General features: G+C 43.0%; 1 protein-coding gene across 22 annotated transcripts in view; it reads right to left on the minus strand.

The window, feature by feature from the left end:
* SRPK2 (SRSF protein kinase 2) overlaps positions 1-25,150 on the minus strand; it is a 292,913-nt gene that overhangs the window by 19,422 nt on the left and 248,341 nt on the right. For 21 of the 22 annotated variants that reach the window (XR_008527545.2, XR_008527540.2, XR_008527538.2 and 18 more), the window contains 6 exons: positions 15,226-15,391; positions 14,011-14,036; positions 11,785-12,031; positions 10,709-11,191; positions 1,703-1,803; positions 1,490-1,597 (listed from right to left, as the gene is read on the minus strand). Coding sequence is in view for 13 of the 22 variants with exons in the window: in XM_054560600.2 (XP_054416575.1) it covers positions 1,490-1,597; positions 1,703-1,803; positions 10,709-11,191; positions 11,785-12,031; positions 14,011-14,036; positions 15,226-15,391 (1,131 nt within the window). In the remaining 9 variants the exon portion in view is untranslated. The remainder of the gene's footprint in view (positions 1-1,489; positions 1,598-1,702; positions 1,804-10,708; positions 11,192-11,784; positions 12,032-14,010; positions 14,037-15,225; positions 15,392-25,150) is intronic. The other variant, XM_054560601.2, reaches the window with a different exon arrangement.

A 25,150-nucleotide genomic window follows, 5' to 3' on the forward strand; every position in this document is an offset into this window, starting at 1 on the left:
CCACTAACTCCCACGTCTCAGTCTGCCTGCTGGGGTCACACAGAGAGGGTCAAATGCCTCTCCACACAGCACTCTCTAAATTCAAAGCGACCATCATTGGCCACCGGTTCTTTTAACCATTCTTTTCTATACCTAGCTAAGGCAGGGACTTGGTTTTTGATATGGAAGAACTTTAATACCTTTAATAATTTAAACATTATTATCTGGTATTATCCATAAGAGCAACGAGGGAATAGAAAGGCCTGGTGTTTCAGGACCTATCTGGCCAAGTGTTGACTCAGATCATGCTGAGTCAAAGTTGAAAGACACAAAGCACCCTCTTTTTCTCCTATCAGCTGGCACTATCTGCTCAACAATGCTTTTACTTGCGCATTAGAGGAGGTAAAACACAGTAAATTCAACAGAATTGTTAAATTAACCTCTGAATAACAGAAAATTAATATATTTATTCTGCATTCCTTTTTTCAGTGAGAAGAAAAATGCTAAGCCTTCCACACAATCTTTTCTTTTAAATATTGGAATAATGTGGATAAAAAACAGTATGGAATAGGAAAAGCATGAAACCCAACAGCAAGCAACCCACCTTTCCCAACACGGAACGCCTAAGTAAAGCCCACTGAGAAAAAGCTGCTGAATGGGCCAGGAAACAGGGCAGAGGAAGAGAACCAGGAAATGGCTCACAAACGCAGGACCCTTTGTGTTCACCAACTCACAGGTTCAGGGTCAATGACCAAACGATGCCAGGCAGGGCCAGGGGAGTTTAGAGACAATGCAACTGTGCGGCACAAAACCAGCAGCAAAACAGGCCTGACGGATGGAAGAGGCTTCTGCCGCCCTGTGGAAGCCGTCATCTCAACCACTCTGGGAACAGACTCTGTCAGAGGGAGTGGGCGTTGCTGCCACTGTTTCAGAAGGGGCTAGACATCCTAGAATAAGCCAGAATATCTGCTAGCTCTTGCTTTATAAGGGAAGAGAGATTATGCATTGGCATCTGGGGAAATCCCTTCCAGTCTGGAAAGGTGAGGAACCCTGCATGTCTGGTTGACCAGGCAGAGGCTACCTGGAGGGGCTCCCACCTGCCCGCCTCAGGCAGTCTTCCCCTGGGAGATGCTACCTCATCTTCCTCCACAGTGTGAGTGAAGGGAAAAGCTCCCTATACCCTGCACATTTTCAGGGACCACAAGTGAAGTCATTGTGTCACAACAACTGAGTCTGATTCATGGGGCTGTGGGCTGTGCAGGGCCTTAAGAAGAGACCATCTCTCTCTCACAAGCCCACAACCACACCAAACACCCAGGGCCCACCTGAGGAGGATCCTTCCACTTCTTAAGATGCCTGTGGCAGCAAACTTCCCCTCACCCAGCCCACGGTGGATGACCCTTACAGTCAGAAAAACTGAGGTCACATGCCTCAGAGAGACTCAGCCCCATCCAGAGTGTGAAAGGAACGAGCCAATTCCCACAGCAGCAAAAGGCAGAGCCGTCCTTACCATACACGCCGTGCTCCAGATGTCCGCAGGGGTGCTGTACCCTGCTCCTATTAAAACCTCTATGGAGCGGTACTGACGCGTCTGGATGTCTTCTGTGAAGTGTTTATGCTGGAAGGGAACAGGCTGCATTACCACGGAGCAACACAGACATTCAAAAAGTGTCTTCGCACACAGAATCAAGACCAAAGGTTTTAGAAAGACAACTCTACTTACCACCCAACAAGCATTTCCCAGGTCAGCAATTTTTACTCTAATTTTATCTGCATTCCGTGGATCCAGGGGATTCACCAACAAGTCAGCTGCCCGGGTTTTTGCTGGCATGAGCAAACAGCAGGATAGTTAGTGATTGGGATAGGTGGTCTGCATGTGTGAGCACAGTGTTTGCCAGGGTCAGTCTCCTTTCCTAAAGAGTAGTGGAATGATCACGTAGGCCTGGAATACTGTAAATTAAACTTGACAGAACTAAAATTGCTTGTTCTCCACCTCTGGAAAATACTCCACAAAAGAGCAAACTGGGCTGCCCACAGGAAGACAAGGGCACTGCCTTGCCCTTTCTCTTTTCATCCCCATTTTCTTCGGGTCCAGGTCAGCCCTAAAACAAGCCAGGCTTGCTGTCCCCCTGTCTACAGCTTTGTGGCAGCTCTTCATGGTGTCAATCCACCCCTTCACGGCCCAGATCGAGCTTGCTGATGCAGTATTACAAGGAACATGAAGGTAGAAAGAACACTGCTGTGGGGGCCAATCACTCCCAGTGACACACAGTTCCTTGGACGCCACAAGACATCAGGGTCCCTGGCACCCACACCTCACACCCACATCATCCCCTACAGTTCCCACTGCTTGGGCTGAGCACACACAGATCTCAAGGGGTAGATGATTGTTGATTAACAAACACAGATTAAAGGCAGGGACTAAACTATTCTGGTTTTGTTTTAGACAAGGAAGGTCCCAGACAGAGGTCTCCTGAGATGGCCTGGGCCATAAAGGCAACCTCTGAGGTCACTCATGAACTTGTCACGTACGTGAGCAGTCATTCTAAATTCCAGGATGACTCCAGGGAATCTCAAAGGCAGGTATAGGGCCAGCTTCCCAGAGATTCTGGGGCCAGATCTTCTCAAACAAGTTCAAATCATGCCTGTATCAAGCAGAGTTAACCAAGGGGCAAGTCACAAAGAAAAATAATCTGGTGAGGCCCAGAAAAATAGTCCTTAAAGTCAGCATCTTCATCACCAAACCTCAGACTGACCTACAAGATCAGATTTCTGGTAAAGATGAAATAAAACCAGGACTTTTATTTACTGATAAGTAATTTTGAAATGGTGTTTAAAAACCAAGCAGAAAAGCCTGTTCAATGTAGAACATTAAACACTGATATGATTCGGGTTTGTGTCCCCGCCCATATCTCATGTCGAGTTGTAATCCCCAGTGTTAGAACAGGGGCCTGGTGAGAGGTGACTGGATCATGGGAGCAGATTTCCACCTTGCTGTTCTCGTGATACTGAGTGAGTTCTCATGAGATCTGGTTGTTTAAAAGTGTGTAGCACATCCCCATTCTCTCCTCCTCCTGCTCCAGCCATGTAAGATGCCTGCTTCCCCTTCTACCACATTTGAAAGTTTCCTAAGGCCTCCCCAGCCATGCTTCCTGTACAGCCTGTGGAACCGTGAGCCAATTAAACCTGTTTTCTTTATAAACTACCGGGTTTCCGGTATTTTTACAGCAATGTGAGAACGGACTAATATAAACACCTACCTAGGAGAGCCCCTTTGTTTCCTTGAATCTGGGCACTGCTGAAATGAACTAAACCTCTGTTGGGGTACATACGAGCTGTGAAACCAGGGTGCTCAGGGAGGCTCTGATTCTTCAGCAAGCCCCATAAGAGGAAGGAGGGCCAGCCTTGCAACTTGCAGTAAGGCAGTGAACAGGCAAGGCCTCAGGACCCAGGATGCCCACACAGCTCCCTATGGGGGCTCCAGAGGATGCCAAGAGAATTCTGACTAGTATCTTAACCCTCAAGACCTGTTCCTCTAGCATGTTAATCAAATGAGCCGGCCAGGTACAGATATTCCCTGCTTGCTACCTTCCATATGCCTGTTTCCTTCTTTATAAGGATTCTGATCCACTGCACGGCCTCACCAAAGGCCAGGTATGAGCTCAGGAAAAGAAACACCAGAACTCAGCAAAAAATCAGAAAGAAAGCAGCACAAAAACCAAAAAAGAAGGCAAAATGTATATACATTGAATCACCTGGGGCTGAGAACAGAGGTCCAGGATAAATATAAAAATGCTGACCCAATGGGTAGATGAACAACACTAGACATCACTAGATGAATGCCCCGTATGTCATTTAATCAAGGAGAATCAGCAAGAAGGAAAATGGAATTTGAGGTCTGAAAAATTGGATTCAAATCTAAGTTTCAATATCTACAAGTTGTAAGACTGGCAAATGACTTAAACTCTATGAGGCTCCGTGTTCAGGAAAAGAAGAATCCAAAGGGACCACCCCTTCCCCACTGAAGAAACTAAAAACCCAAACACAGGAGAGTCAGGACAGCATCTGGGCACCTGGCCAGATGCAGGGGCTTCCCTCTGCTGTGACCAGCTGAACCATCATCTGGGGCAGGAGGCTCCCAACTGGTCAGTGAGGGACCAGAGAGCAGCAGCAGAGGGAAGGGGAGGCCCAAGAGCAAGTTCCGCCCCCACAAACAACTCAAATCATAGGTCTAATGAGAAGAGGGGGAAGCCCTGTTAGACATATTGTGGTCCTCCTGAGCCACAGGACGATGTGATTTATTTTTCTCCATGAGAACAGTGGCCAAGTTGGCTGTTATCTGAGGGCACTCAAGTGGAAGGAGATGATCTGTAATCTGCCACCACTCTGAGATGTTGTTTTTAAAAACATTTCTCAGGAGCTGCTTGATTCAATCACACTAGAAGAAATATACTTTCAAAGACCCATCACCTCACATTTAAATTCAGGGATTTTTTTTTTTTTTCTTCTTTTTTTGAGACAGAGTCTCACTCTGTCGCCTAGGCTGGAGTGCAGTGGCGCGATCTCAGCTCACTGCAGCCTCCACCTCCTGGATTCAAGCAATTCTCCTGCCTCAGCCTCCCGAGTAGCTGGGATTACAGGTGCCTGAAACCACACCCGACTAATTTTTGTATTTTTAGTAGAGACGGGGTTTCACCATGTTGGCCAGGCTGGTCTCGAACTCCTGACATCAAGTGATCTGCCCACCTCGGCCTCCCAAAGTGCCGGGACTACAGGCGTAAGCCACCGCACCCGGCCTAAATTCAGGGGTGTTTCTTGTACTTAATATCCCTCATTAAGGTTCACTGAACAGAATCTCTTTGGTGACATGCTGTTATCCTCCTGGTTCGGGTTTGTAAACAGTTCCTTAGCTTCTAATGCGTTCCAAATGATGCTAGGTAATGTATCTCAATAACTTAATTGTATAAAAACACAAAAGGAGGTAAAAGAGATTTTGCTTTTCTTTCTTTTCTCACTATGATAGTTCCTCAACTAAGGTACCAGAGTGCTACATTCCCAAGAAGTCCACTAAAACCCAACTGGAATGCTTTTGTTGCACCTCATCTGACTGAGTCACCACGGCAGTGACCTATCACACGGTTTCCTTCTTACAGATAATGGTGACACAAAGGACAAATTGGAGCTGTCTTCCTTCCAAAATGAAAAGCTTGCAATTGCACTCTGCTTCCACTAAGAGGGGAATGAATGGAAAGCTTTCACTTCGGGAAGAACTGGGCCCCTTAAGTCACCTTCTGATACACTAGTCTTTGGGTGACACTGTGGTCACTCATTCCACAAGAAGCTATCCTAGAAACTATTAGATGGTAGCCAACAGTGCCTCAGCATGATGAGACAGCTGCTGTCACACGCACATAACATATGGTGCTAGGCACACACTGACTCTTTACATCGTAAGGGGTCCTTATGAGGACAGCAAGAATATTCCCTCTATATGGAGGAGGTTCACTATGAGGCCCAAGGAAGTAGCGGAACTAAGAGATTTAATGTTGCCACCTCAACCATTCGTGCAACAAATATTTACTGAGTACCTTCTGTGTGCTAAGCATGGTCTTGGTACTGGGAACACTGTAAGAAAAAAACACAAGCCAAATTAGGAAACTCATGTACTAGTTGAAAATATGGGCAATAAGGCAAATAAACAAACGAATCCACACATCCTGTCAGGTAGCTAAACAGGCTATGAAGAAAAACAAAGCAGAGAAAGGAGATGGATAATGCCAAGGCTGTTCAGGGGAGATCTCTTCTGAGAAGGTGACATACAGGAGAGGTCTGAACAAAGGCAGGCATGAAAGTAAGAGAAGTTTGAGGGAAAGGACACGGGAAGTACAAAAATCCTAAGGCAGAAACAGGCTTGCAATTTCGAGCAACTTTAGAAAGAAGCCAGTGTGAACAGTGTAGAATGAATTAGGGAAACAGAGAATGGGTCTGGAGCAGGCACCAACAGAAACCTGCCAGGGAACACACTGGAGAGTTTGTCAGCTTCAGTGAAGGACAACTCAGGGCATCACTACTCTACATGGGAAACACAATGGAGATCATTTTGGTGAGGGGGGGTGGGTAAGGGGGAAGAAGTTAAGCTTTAAACAGTTCTCTCTGGACTGCCGGACAGAGACAGGCTGGGGAGCAAGAGCTCAAGTGACAGGAGCACAGAGGCTGTGTTACAGCAGCCTAGCAAGGACTGACAGTGGTGTGGGTCCCCATTGAGTGACACAGAAAGGATTCCACAAATAGCCCACAGGTAAGACCAACAAAACCACCCTGTTCCAGGGCCTTTGTCCTTCAGACGTGTTGAGCCAAGATACGCACTAAGGCTCTGGCAGCTGATCATCTAAGAGGGACCATCCTCTTCTCAACCTTCAATGGCTGCCAAATTACTCTAGGAAAAAAGTGTACATTCTTTAGCCTGGCATTTAGGTTTCTTCAAGTTCCTCAAACCGGCCCCATTCTTTCTTCTACTATGCCCTAACATGTACATTCTGCCCTAAAGACAGGATCTACACAAACTCTTCATTGTTTCTCTTGCCTCAAATTCACGAAGTACCGTGTGGTCAAGTGCAGGACTCTAGGCTATACCCCTTTCCATGCAGAAAACAAAACACACCTCCCATGGGGGAGGCTGCCCTTGCTTATCAAATGGCCAAGCTGTGGGCGAAAACTGAGTGCTTCCAAACAAAGGAGATCCTGTCCCTGGTACATCCCTAGAATTTGACAATATTAAAACACTCTGCAAGACCTCCAGTTTCTACCTGATGCAACAGGTATTGGGGATGGTATGTGTGTTGGACACAGTAAAATTGTGACTATAAATGGAAAAAAGTGGGAGAAAGGAAAGAGAAGAAGAACGTAAAAAGGTATCACTCATTTGTTTGTTCATTATTCAATAAATATTTATCTTAGCACTGAATCAGATGCTGAGGATGCAAAGATAAAAACGCACTGCACTCTCCAAGAGTTCACATTCTAATGAGAAGACAGACAGTGACAATGAGCACTGCCCATACAACTAAGACAAGCATGGCCAGCAGGAGCAGAGGGGAAAGAGAAGTAAGCCTGCTGGGGATACAGAAAGCCCTCACCCAGGAAGCAGGCTACTGTGTTGGATCATATCCTAGATCAGGAAAATTTAAAAAGAAAATTTTAGAATTATTGAGCAAATTTGAATATGGAATAAATAACAGATGACATTAGGCCAGGTGTGATGGCTCATGCCTTTAATCCCAGCATTTTGGGAAGCCAAGGTAGGCAGATCACTCGAGCCCATGAGTTCAGGACTGGCATGGGCAACATGGTAAAACCCTACTTTCTCTACCAAAAATATAAAAATTGACCAGGCATGGTAGTGCCAACTGTAGTCCCAACTACTTGGGGGCTGAGGTGGGAGGATCACTTGAGCCACAAAGCAGAGGTTGCAGTGAGCCGAGATCACGCCACTGCACTCCAGCCTGGGCGACAGAGCAAGACCCTGTCTCAAAATAATAATAATATAAAATTAGTGCTATTCTTACACGTTATAATAGTATTATTGTTACAATGGAGGACGTTCTAATTCATCTCTCAGAAGATGAATGCTTAAGTATTTAGGAGTGAAGTATCCTAATATGTGTAGCATGCAGTGTCTGTGTAAACAAAGTATATGCAATGCAGCAAAATGTTAATTGCTCAATCTATGTGGAGGATATACAGTTGTTTATTGTACTATTCTTTCAAAATAAAAAAATACACAGATGCTCTAATAATTCCTTCCTGCACCTTCCTGGATGGTGCTGGTTATGCAAGGATGTACACTCTCCACTGTGGAGACCACTGCTGTAGATGATGGGGAGCTGTGGAAACTGTGAGCAGGGGAATACACTGATCGGGTGAGCATACTGCAAAGACACTCTAGCAGCACCATGGAAGGGCACGCTGAAAAGCAGGTGGGGAGAAAAGTTGGAGAGAACACAAAGCCAAGACACCAGTAAGGAGCCTCCGTAATAGGAGAGGCAAGCAATGACAGTGCCCACTTTAGGGACAAGGCAAGGGGGACACCTACTTAGGAGTTATGACTGGCAAAACGAGATGATTTACTGGATGTGACAGAAAAAAAGAAGACATCCTGATGATCAACTTTCTCACTGGAGCAACAAGAAATGGTGGTAACAAGTGTAGGAAATACAGCATGTGTAGCAGGTTGGCAGGGAAAGTTGTATTCTGGTTTTGGACATGTAAGGTTTGAAGTTTCCTATGACACAGAGATGGAGCTGTCATGTAAATAATAGGATAAGTCTTATGACTTGCCTGGGCCTCCAATGATGACCACGTGGTAACAAGCAGCAATTCTGCACCTTTACATGGATTGTGATGACCAAGGCAACTTACATTCAGGGAAATTTTTCAATATATTATTATTATATGTTATTTATCTACCTTTGCCATTGACCTGTTTTATTTAATTCAGTGCTACTAACAACCCTAGAGGTAGCCATTTCTTTCCTTTGATAGAAGAATGAACCAAGGCTCAGACAGGATAAGAAACCAAAGTTCCACAGTTATTAAGTTTTGAGCTGGGGTTTAATCTGATATGCAGGTGCCTCTCGGTGTCTGCAGGGGAACTGGTTCCAGGACATCCTGAGGATACCAAAATCCACAGATGCTCAAGTCTCTGACATAAAACGGTGTAGTGTTTGCATATAACCTACATACATCTTCCTGTACACTTTAGTTGATCTCCAGTTATTTATAATACCTGCTACAATGTAAATGGTATGTAAATAGTTGTTATACTGTATTGTTTAGGGAATAATGACAAACGGGGGAAAAATCTGTACATGTTCAATAAAGACACAGGTTTTTTTCCCCTCCAACTATTTCCCATCTGAAGTTAGCTGAACACATGGATGGGAAATCCACAGATGTAAAACCCATGGATATGGAGGGCTGATTGTACTTGAAGCCACTGCAGCCCAAGCTAATACTTGCAAAATAAGTATGAACAAAAAAGGTACTTAGAGCTGGTCATGGTGGCTCACGCTTGTAATCCCAGCACTTTGGGAGGCTGGGGAGGGCGGATCACCTGAGGTCAGGCATTGGAGACCAGCCTGGCCAACATGGTGAAGCTCTGTCTCTACTAAAAATATAAAAATTAGCCGGGCATGGTGACGGGCGCCTGTAATCCCAGCTACTCGGGAGACTGAGGCAGGAGAATTGCTTGAATCCAGGAGACGGAGGTTGCCGTGAGCTGAGATTGCACGACTGCACTCCAGCCTGGGCAACTTGAGTGAGACTGTCTCAAAAAATAAATAAATGAATGAATGAATAAAATAGAAATAATTAAAAAGGTACTTTGTAAATTACTTTCTATATGAAACTTCAGCCGGGCGCAGTGGCTCACACCTATAATCCCAGCACTTTGGGAAGCTGAGGCGGGTGGATCACGAGGTCAGGAATTTGACACTAGCCTGACCAACGTGGTGAAACCCTGTCTCTACTAAAAATACAAAAATTAGCCGGGCGTGGTGGCACGTGCCTATAATCCCAGCTACTCAGGAGGCTGGGGCGGGAGAATCACTTGAACTCGGGAAGCAGAGGTTGCAGTGAGCTGAGATCGCGCCACTGCACTCCAGCCTGGGTGACAGAGCAAGACTCATTCTCAAAAAAAAAAAAAAAAAAAAAAGAAACTTCAAGTAAGAGAAAAACTGAACTGCAACAGCAACAATAAATCTGGATAAGGTACCTCTCACTACTGCCCTTTCCCAGAAATTAACCTACATTCTATGTAAGCACCTTCAAACACTCCCTGGAAAGGGGAACAGGAGCTGACCACATCCAGCCAAGTAAAGAAAGCAAATCCTTAGGAGGATTCATCATAGCCAGTGCGTAACAAAGCCAGCTCACTCGGCATGCAAACCAAAGGGGCTGCAGAATGTCGGGCTGTTTGCAGGGCTGGCTCATCAATTTTACTCGCTGTGTGTTAAACAGTCTTGTCATAGAGGGAGCAGAGGAGGTTTCAGAGCTTTTCCACCATGAGTCAGAATGGAAACCAACTGTGTTACCCGGTTTTCACTTACTAGAGTCACTTGGCATTCACTCCCAAAATAAGGGTTTGAACAAGTCAAGCCTTCTTAGGTAGACAAGAACACAAGAGCCAATCTATAATCTGTCATCACATTTAAATCCACGCCAATTCCTTGAAAATTACAATCCTGGGCCAGTTACCAATAGTAGGGTCCTATAATCAGGAACAACCATCAAAAGACAATATGACACTTCTTTCTCAATAGAGTCAAAGAGGAGGCATACTTTTCTTGAACAGAAACAAAACAAAACAAAACAAAACTAAATATAATGACATCAGATGGAAGAAGATACAAATTATAAACTAAACTACACATTCTAGAAAGGTGTAAGTTGCTAAAACTGGAAGGTTTTTGCAAATGATGCTGCTGACTAAATATATTAAAAATGAAAACTGGTCAGAAATAAGATTTGGTATGCAGAGAGCAAGAGATAGCCTAATGGCATAGAACATGTATTTAAATCATATTACTTCTTCATGAGTATAAAAGTAATAAAAATGATTAGTGCACACACACAGGGCTTGGCCACTTCCAGCCAATTCCTTCACAGCATTTGTTAAAGGCACGTCCCTGGAGTCAGTGATGGCAGACAGTTGATGGGAAGAAACACTTACCTTTTGGCAAATCCCCAGTACTGGAGGCTGAAACCGTCCTGCTTCTGTCATGGAATGGACTGCTCTCCTCTTGCTCAGTAAGTGGTGATCCCTCAGAAAGCACAGAGCCACAGGCCACAGGTTCTAAGGATCCAGAGAACAACGAGGTGGAAAACTCTGGGAACTGTGACTCAGGAATTTTATGTCGTCCATTTGGCAATTCACCATTGAATTGTTCATAGGAGCTGCTATATGTGTAATCACTTTCTGCATTTGGCTCATCAAGATTATATTCCTCAGGATTTGGGCAGTCTTCTTCATCATCCTCTTCATCGTCCAGTTGCTGCTCCAGTGAGAATGGGCCATTCTCAATATGGCCATTGGTTTTAGGTGATTCTATCCACGTAGGGTCTATGTTCGCAAGTTCCTGATCTACATCATCTTCATCTTTTTCAATGTTTTCTTTTTCAGTGTCTTCTTTCTCTTCCTGGTCCTCAGCTTCACCTTAAGAAGTTGATGGGTCAAGAATTAGAACTTGTTACTCTCCTTAATACAGCCTCACTAAGTACTTATCTCCATCAATAAAATACATTTTGAATGTGCTTATGTACCACCTAGTAAACACCTCTTGGCTTTTGGGGTAAAACCTTCAGGTTTTCTAAATCTCATTTTTCATTCATTTAGTAATTGGCCTGCTCTTATAAGAAAAAGTTAGCTTTAAGGGAAAATAACTCTTTCTAAATAAAGTTGCACTTCCATTTCTACCCTCTATAATCTTCAGAAACAGACTTGTGGTGCATTACAGTTAGGTAAAAAGTTAATGACAAAATAAAGCACCATCATTAGCATGATAGAAACATGGTATTTCTCAAATATTTTACATTTTTAAAAACTATTTTGAAATGTTAACATATTTCTGGCATACAGTTCACAAATGAAGTATGAGGCTATTTCCCATATTTCCCAATAGGGAGTTGGAGAGAATCATCCTTGTCATCTGCAGCAGCAGCACAAATCAGCCCCTATGTTGACCTGGCAGGACCCTACTAATGGAGCTCTGAGGACCCCATGCAGCCCAGGTTTGAGGCCCCACTGACCATTGTCCTTTGCAGTCTCTGCCTCGGCTGCCTCCTCTAATCCTGTTGTTTTTAGTTTCACCTCTGGGCAGTATTCGCCATCCTGGTCATTGGAAGGTGCAGCTGAGGTGATGTTTTCTTCTATTATTTTCCTTTCAGCTTCTCGTTCCAATTCTTCTATCTCCTGCAGGCGCTTCTCCAATAACTCAGCCTGCCTCTTCTGTTTCTTTTTCAGTTTTTTCTTTTTGTTTTTAGATATTTTTCCTATCTATAACATGTTAAGAAAAGACCACAGGTCAGCTTTCTTCTTTTTAAAGCACCACGATAGTATAACGGCTAGCAGCATGACAAATAGCAATAAACTCTGCTTTCTCATGCCATATTCTATTAAAACCCCAAACCCAGACAGATCCACCTTGTGGTAGGGCTTACGATAAAATCAAAGGGAAAGCAGTGCTGACTGATATCACATGCTAGGTCTACTACCAGGTCCTGCCCTCAAAGGGATATAGCTTAAATCCAGCTATCTTCACCATTCAATATCTTCACCATTCAAACTCTAAGAGAACTGAAGTTCGAAATTCTCTTGGCCTTAAAGGAGCAGCTCCTCTTGCAAGTTTTATTTGCTGCTGTCTATATACAAAGCAACAACATCCCAGCTCCTCAATGCCAAAAATGAAACAGGTGCCCGAGCAGGTGTATGTCACTGTGTGTTTGGGTCTCACATATGACGCTCTTAGCAGCCAAGACAACATGAACTGTAAGAGATAAGCCTATGCCGCAAAGGGAAAAAAGAAAAAGCCACAGCTTTTGTCTGCCTCCCGTCATGGCCACCCGACTTGCAAAGCACTGGCAATGACAGCCTGCAACCTTTCAATCAATCAGTAAACTCAGGCAGCTCAAGCCAGGGAAGAACTATGGGAAACAACTTGAGCTTCTCAGCAGGCCAGGAAGCTTAATTATTACAGCTCCCTCTTGTTCCAGAACTTACATTCCAAATCAAGAGTTGTCTCAGTAAAAATAGTGTCTTGTTGTTGTTGTTTTTCTTTGAGACAGAGTCTCTGTTGCCCAGGCTGGAGTGCAGTGGCGTGATCTCAGCTCACTGCAACCTCCACTTCTTGAGTTCAAGTGATTCTCATGCCTCAGCCTCCTATGTAGCTAGGACTACAGGTGCATACCATCACACCCGGCTGATTTTTTATTTATTTATTTATTTATTTTTTTTTTTTTTTGAGATGGAGTCTTGCTCTGTCGCCCAGGCTGGAGTGCAGTGGCATGATCTCAGCTCACTGCAACCTCTACCTCCTGGGCTCAAGTGATTCTCCTGTCTTATCCTCCTGAGTAGCTGGGATTACAGACGTCCACCAGCACACTCAGCTAGTTTTTGCATTTTTGGTAGAGATGAGGTTTCACCATGTTGGCCAGGCTGGTCTTGAATTCCTGACTCAAGTGATCTAGTGGCCTCGGCCTACCAAAGTGCAGGGATTACAGGCGTGAGTCACCACACCCAGTATCTAATAAGGACATAGTGTTTTGACGGGACCACAAAATAGATCAGTCTCTTTCTTATTGAACATCTGGATGGAAAAAAATTAGAACAACAGCTTCAGAAAAACAGGTAACTTAGCAGCCAATCAGAAATAATGTAAAGTGGTTTTGAAATAAAAATACTTCAACTCCATCACCTCACATTTCACTAAACCTGGCCACCATAGTCCAGAAAATGCATAAAGAAGACAATCTTCGAAAGGCTCTAACTATCCCAACTCTGCACAGATCATTAAAACTTAACAAGACAGGCTGGGCGTGGTGGCTCACACCTGTAATCCCAGAACTTTGGGAGGCCGAGGCAGGCAGATAACTTGAGGTTGAGTTCGAGACCAGTATGGCCAACACGGTGAAACCCCATCTCTACTAAAAACACAAAAATTAGCTGGGTGTGGTGGCAGGTGCCTGTAATCCCAGCTACTCGGGAGGCTGAGGCACAAGAATCGTTTGAACCCGGGAGGGGGAGGTTGCAGTGAGCCGAGATCGCACCACTAGCACTCCAGCCTGAGCAACAGAGTGAAACTCAGTATCCAAAAAAAAAAAAAATTAACAAGACAGTCTTACCTATTTGAGGATACACAGCTTTTATAAATGTGTCTACCCTTTAAAAATACACAACTTTTTTATAATTTGAACAACTCAATAATAAATGGTCTCTTTTAACATGGTGCATATAAAGTAATATGCATAAGTACTTACAGGTTTCTGCTGTGGAGCCGTACTCACTAAAACAAAATCAAACAAAATTGGTATTTAGCAGAAAACAGACACATACCTTCATGGAGGTCATTCGAATTGCAAAGTGAAATAATTATTGTCTTTTAATGGCTAGCCAACTTCAAAAACTATTATTCAGAGCTTCTTAATCACAAGGATCTAGAGTAAGTTTATGCCACTGAAACAAATGAGTGACTCCTAAAGTCACAGCAGAAGTTACTCATACTGAGCCATTTCTCTTATTTATCTAAAATGAAATACTAATACATCTCAAAAACAGTCAGGCCCAAAGCACCAACAGATCACTTAAGAAAATGGAAAAGAATTAATACATATCACAGTCATTAAACCAAATTTGTTTAAAATATAATGAAATGAACAATGTAGATGTACATCAATATTTGAAATCTATTTTGCAAGCTTTCTATAATTTAAATCAAATACTGCAATTGGTATGCAGCAAATAGTCTAGGAATCACATGATTAAACCCCTACACCAGGGCCAAAAGCTTAACAGGCTGGGTCCATGATCTAAACAACACCCTGATGGCAGTAAAGGAGATGTGAAGAGAGCCCCAGGCAGTCCCAGGAGCCTCAGCCCTTTAGTATCCATGCTTGCCTGACAACCCACAAAGGCACAGATCATGGTGTCGAAGAGTGAGACGCATAGTCCACACTTCACTGTACCACCCCGCCGCCTCCGCCCCAGAAATAAAGATATCCCAATACTCAGGTCACTTGGTCTTCTTCCCCCACCATCAGGCCTTTTCTAAGTAACTCCAAATCTGTTGATAAAACTCAGATTGACATAGCTATGCTAAATGGACAACAAGAATTAATGTACACAAAATTGAAAGCAGAAAAATATTCTGATGACTAAAGGTCAGCTACAGGAAAGCTGTTACTATGTTCTCCTCTGCAGAGAAGCGGGCAACAGAAAAAACTGTTCAAATATAGATGAAGCAGCAACTACAAATTTAAATGGCCTTTTAAAGGGGGATAAAAGTAAATACTTCTAGTATCAAAATATAATGTAGCTGGGGCATTTTCCATTTCAAGGGTGCAGTTATTTCCAGCAATTAAACTTTTCCAAAATCTTCCTTATATGTAACGTTTGATTCAGATACCTTCAACAACCGCAACTTTGCAAGCTCCCAATGCCCCCAAACTGAAATGAAGCTGGCTCAGCTCCCTCACCTGCAGACCCTGAAGGAGGAGGAGCACCTGCTTTCTGCCACTCAGTGGCCTCAGCTGCCATTCTTCTTACATATGCATCATCCACACACATCAAGATGTTTTCCGGCTTTATGTCAGTATGAATGATCTTGCACTTACTGTGTAGGTAATCTAACCCTTGAAGGACCTGGATATAGTAAAATCAAGAGAGAAGATAAGCTATTAATATCTCATTATATAACTTTTATTTATTTGAAAAACATGTAATACAATGCCAGGGTACAAAGTTTGATAAACACAAAAGGATATTTAGTAAAAATCTCCCTCCCATGCCTACCCACATTGAAATCCAGCTCTCCTTTCCATAAGCAACCAGTGTGTATAATTTCAGAGATTATTTATGCTCGTGGAAGCAAATGCATCTACATACATTTGAACCCTGAAAAACACAGGTTTGAACTGCATGGGTTCCCTTATACACAGATTTTCTTCCACCTCTGCCACTCCTGAGACAGCAAGACCAACTCCTCAGCCTACTCAATGCAAAGATAATGAGGGTGAAGACCTTTATGATGATCTACTTCATATGATCTATCCACTTAATGAATAGTAAGCATATTTTCTCTTCCTTATGATTGTCTTAACATTTTCTTTTCTCTAGCTTACTTTGTTGTAAAAATATGCTATATAACACACATACAAAATACATGTTAATTGGTCACGTGATCAGTAAGGATTCTGATCAACACTAGGCTAGTAATTCATGTATCATACAACTGACCCCTTTAGGTGTACTTTAGGTGTACAATTCAATGGATTTTCCATGTGCGACTATCATTACTATTTATTTTTTAAATTTTTTATTTATTTTTTGAGACAGAGTCTCTCTCTCTCACCCAGGCTGGAGTGCAGTGGCGCAATCTTGGCTCACTGCAACCTCCGCCTCCCGGATTCAAGCAATTCTCCTGCCTCAGCCTCCCAAGTAGCTGGGATTACAGGTGTATGCCACCACGCCTGGCTATTTTTTTTGTATTTTTAGTAGAGATGGGGTTTCACCATATTGGCCAGTGGTCTCGAACTCCTGACCTTGTGATCCACCTGTCTCGACCTCCCAAAGTGCTGGGATTACAGGCGTGAGCCACCACACACAGCAACTATCACCACTATTTAAATGACAACATTTTCACTGCTCCAAAAAGAAACAACATATTCATTAGCATTCACTTCCCATCTCTCTCCTACCCCCTCTAACCCTTAGCAACCACTAATCTACTTGCTGATTCTGGACATTTCCTATAAAGGGAATCATATAAAGTATTTTTTTGTAACTGGCATAATGTTTTCAAGTTTGACTCTTGTGCAGCATGTATTAGTACTTCGCTTATTGGCAAATAGTATTCCACTGTATGGAGATACAACATTGTGTTCATCCCTTCACCTCATGAACATTTGGGTTATTTTCACTTTAGGGGCTATAAAAATAATACTGCTATTCACACTCGTGTATACATTTTTGTGTGAACATACTTTTTTTGAGGGGAGGTATATACCTAGGAGTTACCATACTTAGGTCATATGGTGCCTCTATATTTAGCTTTTTGATGAACTGTCAAAGAGTTTTCCACAGTGGCTGCACCATTTTACATTCCTATCACCAGTGTATGAGGGTTCCAATTCTTCGCCCTGAACAACACTATCTTTTTTACTTTATCCACCCAAGTGGATATGAAGTATCTCGTTGTAGTTTTGATCTACATTTCCCTGATGGCTAATGATGTCCATATATTTTTAACACTGCAAGAGAAGGGGGGCTTGATTTAAATAGAAAATAGCCTTGGTATCTAGACAACACTACAGCATTATACTAAAAGAAAGTGATGAACCAAGATATTCATATTTATCATGTCAAAACCATCAAAAACTTACAGTGTCAGTGACCTAAATACAAGGTCAATGTTTTTCTATAATTATTTCCACTGGAGAATAATTTTTTCAATTATTTCCATAAACAGAATTTATTTTTACAAAACAGATCATGTTCTCATATAAGCATTAGCAATTCCAAATGTTAAGCAAATATTACATCAACAACCATTCAAACAATGAATTGAATAGGCATTTTGTTCACAAGAGACAGGAAGTGTTATATGTTTCACATCATCCAACGTGGGGAAAAGAAAGAGAGATCAGACTGTTACTGTGTCTATGTAGAAAGGAAAAACATAAGAGACTCCATTTTGAAAAAGACCTGTACTTTAAACAATTGCTTTGCTGAGATATTGTTAATTTGTAGCTTTGCCCCAGCCACTTTGACCCAACCTGGAGCTCACAAAAACATGTGTTGTATGAAATCAAGGTTTAAGGGATCTAGGGCTGTGCAGGACGTGCCTCGTTAACAAAATGTTTACAAGCAGTATACTTGGTAAAAGTCATCACCATTCTCTAGTCTCAATAAACCAGGGGAACAATGCACTGTAGAAAGCTGCAGAGACCTCTGCCCTTGAAAGCTGGGTATTGTCCAAGGTTTCTCCCCATGTGATAGTCTGAAATATGGCGCGTGGGATGAGAAAGACCTGACCGTCCCCCAGCCCGACACCCGTAAAGGGTCTGTGCTGAGATGGATTAGTAAAAGAGGAAAGCCTCTTGTAGTTGAGATAGAGGAAGGCCACTGTCTCCTGCCTACCCCTGGGAACTGAATGTCTCGGTATAAAACCCGATTATACATTTGTTCAATTCTGAGATGAGAGAAAAACTGCCCTATGGTGGGAGGCGAGACATGTTTGCAGCAATGCTGCCTTGTTATTCTTTACTCCACTAACATGTTTGGGTGGAGAGAAACATAAATCTGGCGTACGTGCATGTCCAGTCATAGTACCTTCCCTTGAACTTAATTATGACATAGATTCTATTGCTCACGTGCTTGTTGCTGACCTTCTCCTTATTATCACCCTGCCCTCCTACTACATTCCTTTTTGCTGAAATAATGAAGATAATAATCAATAAAAACTGAGGGAACTCAGAGACCGGTGCCGGTGCAGGTCCTTGGTATGCTGAGTGCCGGTCCCCTGGGCCCACTGTTGTTTCTCTATACTTTGTGTCTTATTTCTTTTCTCAGTCTCTCGTCCCACCCGACTAGAAATACCCACAGGTGTGGAGGGGCAGGCCACCCCTTCAATCCAACACTGAAATATTCCCAGTTTAATCGACAGTAGAAGGCATCTGATCAATGGTAGGCTATTAGTAGTTAGCCTACTGTTAGTAGAAGTTTAAAGTAGCATTATGAAGTGAGAGGGAAGAAAGATTTTACAAGGAAAATGAAAACAGGAATACCTCTTAAAAAGGATCAAAATCCCTACAAACATTTAAAATAACTTTACCTTACAGAGTATTTTTACATAAATTCACTGAATGTGCATCAGCTGAGCTCCTATCACATGCCATTATTCCAGGTGTTTGATATATAAAAGCTCCCAGGCTTCATGTTGCTTACAGTCCTCATATCCTCACAGAGCTTACCAATTCAGGACAGGAAATGAGTATGACGGGTGGGGTAATTGGACAAAAAAAAAAACCAAGATGAATCATGGGCATGGCAAATATGATTTAATAAGATATTGACAAATTCCTAGTAAATACCAGTAAAGTAGATAAAACTAGGATAAGATTTTAAGACATTTTTTGCCTTAGAATATTTACTGTTTTGGATAATACTGCAATTAGGATATGTTTAAATTACATTTAAAATGTCAAGGCCGGGCTCAGCCTTACCTTGTAATCCCAGCCCTTCGGAAAGCCGAGGCAGGCAGATCACTTGAGGCCAGGAGTTCGAGACCAGCCTGGCCAACATGGCGAAACCCCATCTCTACTAAAAACACAAAAAAACTGCACAGGCATAGTGGCACAGGCAAGGTAGCACACGCCTGTAATCCCAGCTACTCAAGAGGCTGAGGCACAAGGCGGAGGTCACAGTGAGCTGAGATCATGGCACTGCACTCCAACCTAGGTGAAAGAATAAAACTCTGTCTAAAAGGAAAAAAGAAAAAAAAGCAAATAAAATGTCAAAGGACCAACAGTAAGAAAGATAACATGATGTAAAATATTTCCATGGAGAACATGGTTATACTTTTGAAGGAAACACAATACAATGGGCTCACGTTATTCAATGACATTCATGCATCTTCCTGGCGCAAACTGAATAATATGTGGAGTTTTACATCTGAACAACAAAAGAGATTCTGAAAAGTACAAGAAATTAATGGATAGGCACACTGATGATGTCCAGCCCATAGAGGTCAAAGGTACGATTTTTGAAAAATCGTTTTCCAACTAAAATTGTATTTCGGTATCAAATACTATCTCAAGGTAAAAATGTCAGTATCTTTCTTTCCTAAAATATCTTTGACCATTTTCTCATGCATGAGAGTTGTCCTATCTTTCCACCTTGGCTTCTTTCACAGTTCAAAGGTTGATTCACTGTGCGGGAGGCTACACAGTTGAGTTAATGTGCCTCAGTGTGCAAATGTGTTCACATGAGGTCCCAATGACAAGGATGCACCTCATGACAAACAAGAAGTGATCTCAGTAAAAACTTAAAAGTTCCAGATTTAAAAAAAAAAACTGGCTATCGCACTCAACTGGGCTAACTTTCCTAAAACAGCAATGGGCAATAAACACAAGAAAAATACTTTGCCACTGGGACAAATAAAGTTAGTTAAGATAATTGAAACCATTAAAGGAAACCATTAAAGGAAACGGCAACAGGGCAGCGTTAAAAACATGACCTTGGACTCAGACTGCTCTTAAATTACTGCTCAACCATTTACTCATTGTGTTACCCCTGGGCAAGCTGTTTAAGCTGTTTGAGCTTTCATTCTCATCTATAGGAGGGGGAAACATACCTGTTACACACAAATGTAGCAATAAGCATTAGAAATAATCTATGGAAAATTCACAAAGTCCAGCACACAAGAAACTTAAATGGTAAAACGTATCTAAGTCAGAAGACTTGTACTGATATTGACTTATTGAATTATGATTTTTCATCACTTTTTAAAAATTAATTTCCTTTTAGAGATGGGATCCCACTATGTTCCCCAGGCTGGAGTGCAGTGGCTATTCAGAGGTGTAAGCATAGCACACTGAAGCCTCAAGCTTCTGGCCTCAAGTGATCCTCTTGCTTCGGCCTCCCAAGTGGCTGAGATTACAGGTGTGAGCCACCACATCCAGCTTCCTAAGTCACTTATTAAAGTTCTCTGGGTTGGCCGGCACGATGGCTCGCACCTGTAATCCCAGCACTTTGGGAGGTCAAGGCAGGTGGATCACCTGAGGTCTGGAGTTCAAGACCAGCCTGGCCAACACAGTGAAACCCCCTCTCTACCAAAAATACAAAAATAAGCCAGGCGTGGTGGCGCATGCCTGTAATCGCTGCTACTCAGGAGGTTGAGGCAAGAGAATCACTTGAACCCAGAAAGCGGTGGTTGCAGTGAGCTGAGATTGTGTCACCACACTTCAGTCTGGGCAACAGAATGAGGTTCTGTCTCAAAAAAAAAAAAAAAAAATTATCTGGGTCTCAGTTGTTTGAATTTCTAATATAAAAGGGCTATACTTGATAACCTGTATGGTATATCCCAGCAACAAAACTTTGATTCCATAATTTAATTTTGAACTACTTTTTTCTTTTTTTGAGATGGCGTCTCACTCTATCACCCAGGCTGGAGCGCAATGGTACAATCACGGCTCACCACAACCTCCGCCTCCTGGGTTCAAGCGATTCTCCTGCCTCAGCCTCCCTAGTAGCTGGGATTACAGGCACATGTCACCATGCCCAGCTACTTTTTGTGTTTTAGTAGAGACGAGGTTTTCGCCACGTTGGCCAGGCTGGTGTCAAACTCCTGACCTCAGGTGATCCACCCATTTCGGCCTCCCAAAGTACTAGGATTACTGGCGTGAGCCACCACGCCTGGCCTGAACTACTATTTTTAAATGGTTTTACTTTCAAAAATAGCATTTGTCTTTACCAGTGAAGCTTAAAGTAATAATGCACCCCAGAATCAACCAACATTGATGGGCACTCCTACAATTATTTATACAGGATAACTGTGACAATGGGAAAAACAAAAACACAAACCAAAAGGAATCATGTTTCATCCCCATGGATAGATCTCCCCTTGCAAAATCTGACAGAGTTAAGTCTTTACTAATTCTTTCCTCTGTTGCTTTTACTTGTCAAATCACAGTATGTTCATCTTTCTTGCCTAAAAACCTTAATACGGCTGGGCGCAGTGACTCACGCCTGTAATCCCAGCACTTTGGGAGGCCGAAATGGGCGGATCACAAGGTCCGGAGATCCAGACCATCCTAGCCAACATGGTGAAACCCCATCTCTACTAAAAATACAAAAATTAGCTGGGTGTGGTGGTGCATGCCTGTAATCCCAGCTATTCAGGAGTCTGAGGCACAAGAATTGCTTGAACTCAGGAGGCGGAGGTTGCAGCGAGCCGAGATCGTGCCACTGCACTCCAGCCTGGTGACAGAGCAACATTCTGTCTCAAAAACAAACAAAAAACCTTAATACTTGGTGCTAGCAGCAGGAGGCAGCAGAGATCCTTTGGCTGCCAGGGAAGCTGAGATCAACCTAAGCCCAGATGAGCCAGGGACATGATTCTCAATCATCCCACTCAGGAAGCCAGTTCACACACGTGAGGAACAAGTGCCAGGTTTCTCTGGGTAAAGTCAGACTTTGAGTTCAGCAGCAGTGCAGAAAAGAAGGCTAAGTCTAGGGCTGGGAGCTAGAAGCCCCGAGTCCCGTTCCAAATTAACTAGCTACAGGTTCAGAGAAAGTTCCTTCTTTTCCTTGAACCTCAAATTCATCTTCAAAATAAGGGGCTTGGTTAAAATGGTCTCAAAGCTTTCTTTCTGTACATCAACATTTGTGTCAGATACCATCTATTAATGGTCTTCACAACACAAATCTGCTCCTCTCCACCACAACTTGATTGAAATAGGTCCTGTAATCTTGTAGATAAGTCCGGGAACAGTCAAGCATAAAGTGGAGACTCCTCTAAAGACTGTCTCCCTAGCCTTGCTCACAGCCCAAAGTGCAAAGTTTCCCCCAAAATTCTGAACTGTAAAAAGAAATAGAATGAGAGCAACTTTCCAAATTATGCTCTGCTACTGGTGATAAGTGGGGGACTTTCTTCCTCCCACACCTGAACAAAGGACACAGGGCAGGGAGACTGTCTCCTCCTACTCTGTGGGTAACAGAACCTAATGAAGCACCCAGAGAAACCCACGTGGGCAGCCAGATGGGCTGGCAGAGGAAGGAGGCGACCCCAAGCAGGAGTTCTTCATTGAGAATATTAATTACTTGTGGGCGTGCGGGACACCAGAGGGGTTCTCCGCAAGCCGAGAAGTTTCCTGCTGGAAACGCTGAGGCTTCCACTAGATTTCCCTTCCACAGTAAAACAGACAAGGCAGGTCCCACCAACTGCCTGTGAAAACCAAGATGTTAAACTCAACAGAGGAGCTCGGAAATACCTGTTAACAATAAAAGAAGACAAGAACCAGAGACATGCTCAAACCAAAAATCCAGGGGACGGCGTCCTTAACCACATTGTCCTGAAATAGCCTCTGTTCCTTTTTCTTTCATCTCTAACTGGTGAGAATTAATGAGAAAAGCCAGCAGCTGTACTTCTGAATGTCATCAGGAAGAAAGTTAAAGCTGCTGTGCCCAGCACTGGGACTGCACAAAGCAATGGGTCAGGAAAGCAGCTTAGTCCCTTGAAACGGAGCCACCTCACCACATTTCCTGAGTTAAGGGCTCAACATCCTGAGGAGAATTCCAAGTCAATACAGCATCGTGTGCACTACCATGCTGAACAAACCCAGTAATATCAAAATGTTTACCAAATTGACATGAAAGCTTCTGGTGTGAACTTGAACAATACTGGTTCAGTCATAACAAAATTTACTGATAAACAGGGCCATTGAAAGAATTACAATGGTAAATAAATACTAAGTGTAGAGAGACAAAATCAGCCAATGATACACGATACAGGTGAGAGGACCTGCAGGGCACCACTGTGGTTCTCGGCATACTCGAGGGTTGCACCCCAAAGGGAGAAGTCTGGAAAAACATTGGGTTTTAAAGGTCTCATCTGGTTACGTATTATAATATCTACTTCATAAAATCTAATAGCTGTACTTTTTTTGTTTGTTTGGAGACAGAGTCTCTCTGTCACCCAGGCTGAAGAGCAGCAGTGACACAATCTCGGCTCACTGCAACCTCCGTATACTGGGTTCGAGCAATACCGGCCTCAGCCTCCAGAGTAGCTGGGACTATGGGCACATGCCACCATGCCCAGCTAAGTTTTTGTATTTTAGTAGAGACGAAGTTTCACTGTGTTGCCCCAGCTGGTCTTGAACTCTAGAGCTCAGGCAATCCGCCCGCCTTGGCCTCCCAAAGTGCTGGGATTACAGGCACGAGCCACGGCGCCTGGCCTAATGGCTGTACTTTTAAACAATCAGATTACTAGCTCTACTATTAAGGCACAAGGAAACCATTTAACACAGAGACAAAAATGCACACTTTTCACCGACATATTACAATTTAAAATCATCTCCATCTTTCTATGTAGGACATTTTACACTACCCTGCAGTTAAGAGCATGGATTCTGGAACTACACCATCTGGATTCAAATCCTGGATCCACCACACTAACTATGAGACTCTGAGGAAGATTCGTATCCCCACTGTGCAACGCCTTAGGTAGAGTGAAGATAGTAACACCACTGGCCTCATAAGGTCGTGGTGAGGACTAAATAGCATGATACAAATAAAGAACTTAAAACAATCAGTGCCTGAAAGAACACAGTAAGTGCTAGTTACAATCATGATAATAGAAAGAGTAACAATATAATTTTAAAATCCAGGGCTACAGCTATAATTGCTAGTTTTTTCACCAATGTAGCAAAATCACCAAAATGTGAGCCTGGCCCTTGGCAAGCTTCATTTAACTAATGGTAAGCAGCCATGTTCTTACAAGGTTTCTGTAAAGAGCAATGAACTAAACCATAAACTCTTCAAGTAAAACATCAGCTACCTTTTCAATTACACAAGAAAGTCAAAGCCACTTTTAAAGAGTGCCAAATAATTTTAAAGAAACCCTCACCTGAGGTCCATCTTTTAATGTACTACAAATAATGACAACCCAAACATTTCTCTTTTCAGTGTTAGAAAAAAATAAGAGGAAGACATAAAATAGACCTCAATAAAGTGACTTAAAAAAAATACTAAGGTGCACAAACAGTCACAAGACTCCATGGGTAAGGCCAGAGAAGCAGCCACTAGGCAGGCCTGGGGAGTGGGCTGCACACGGCACTCTAGGGCCATCACCAGAAACCGCCAGGACGGCCTCCTTCTGCCACAGCACAGTCACCACGGCTACATGGGGACAGCTAAGAACTGATCAGAGGATTGACAATAACGTATAGAAAACCCAGAAAAAGCAATTGATCCAATTCCATCATTACTTTCGAAAAATAAACAAGTAGTAGTGTTTATGTCAGCCCTTTAAATCACAGAAAGATCAGCCATTTTCTAAAGAATAAGGGAAACATGCTTTTTCCTTCATTTAAGGAAAGACAATTAACCAAGATACTTCTTGGCCACCTAATATATGAAGGAAGATACAAAGAGATGTGAAACTCACCATACGTGATCCTGGAGTTTAGCAGACATGATGGCTACTTTGTGTTACTATGATGGATGCTTTTGAAGTCCACACTTTTTTTTTTTTTTTTTTTTGGAGACAGAGTCTCACTGTGTCACCTAGGCTGGAGTGCAGTAGTGTGATTGTGATCTTAGCTCACTGCAACCTCTGCCTCCTGGGTTCAAGTAATTTTCCTGCCTCAGCCTCCCAAGTAGCTGGGACTACAAGCATGTGCC

Source organism: Pongo abelii, chromosome 6 (assembly GCF_028885655.2).
Source record: "Pongo abelii isolate AG06213 chromosome 6, NHGRI_mPonAbe1-v2.0_pri, whole genome shotgun sequence".
Lineage (NCBI taxonomy): Eukaryota > Metazoa > Chordata > Mammalia > Primates > Hominidae > Pongo > Pongo abelii.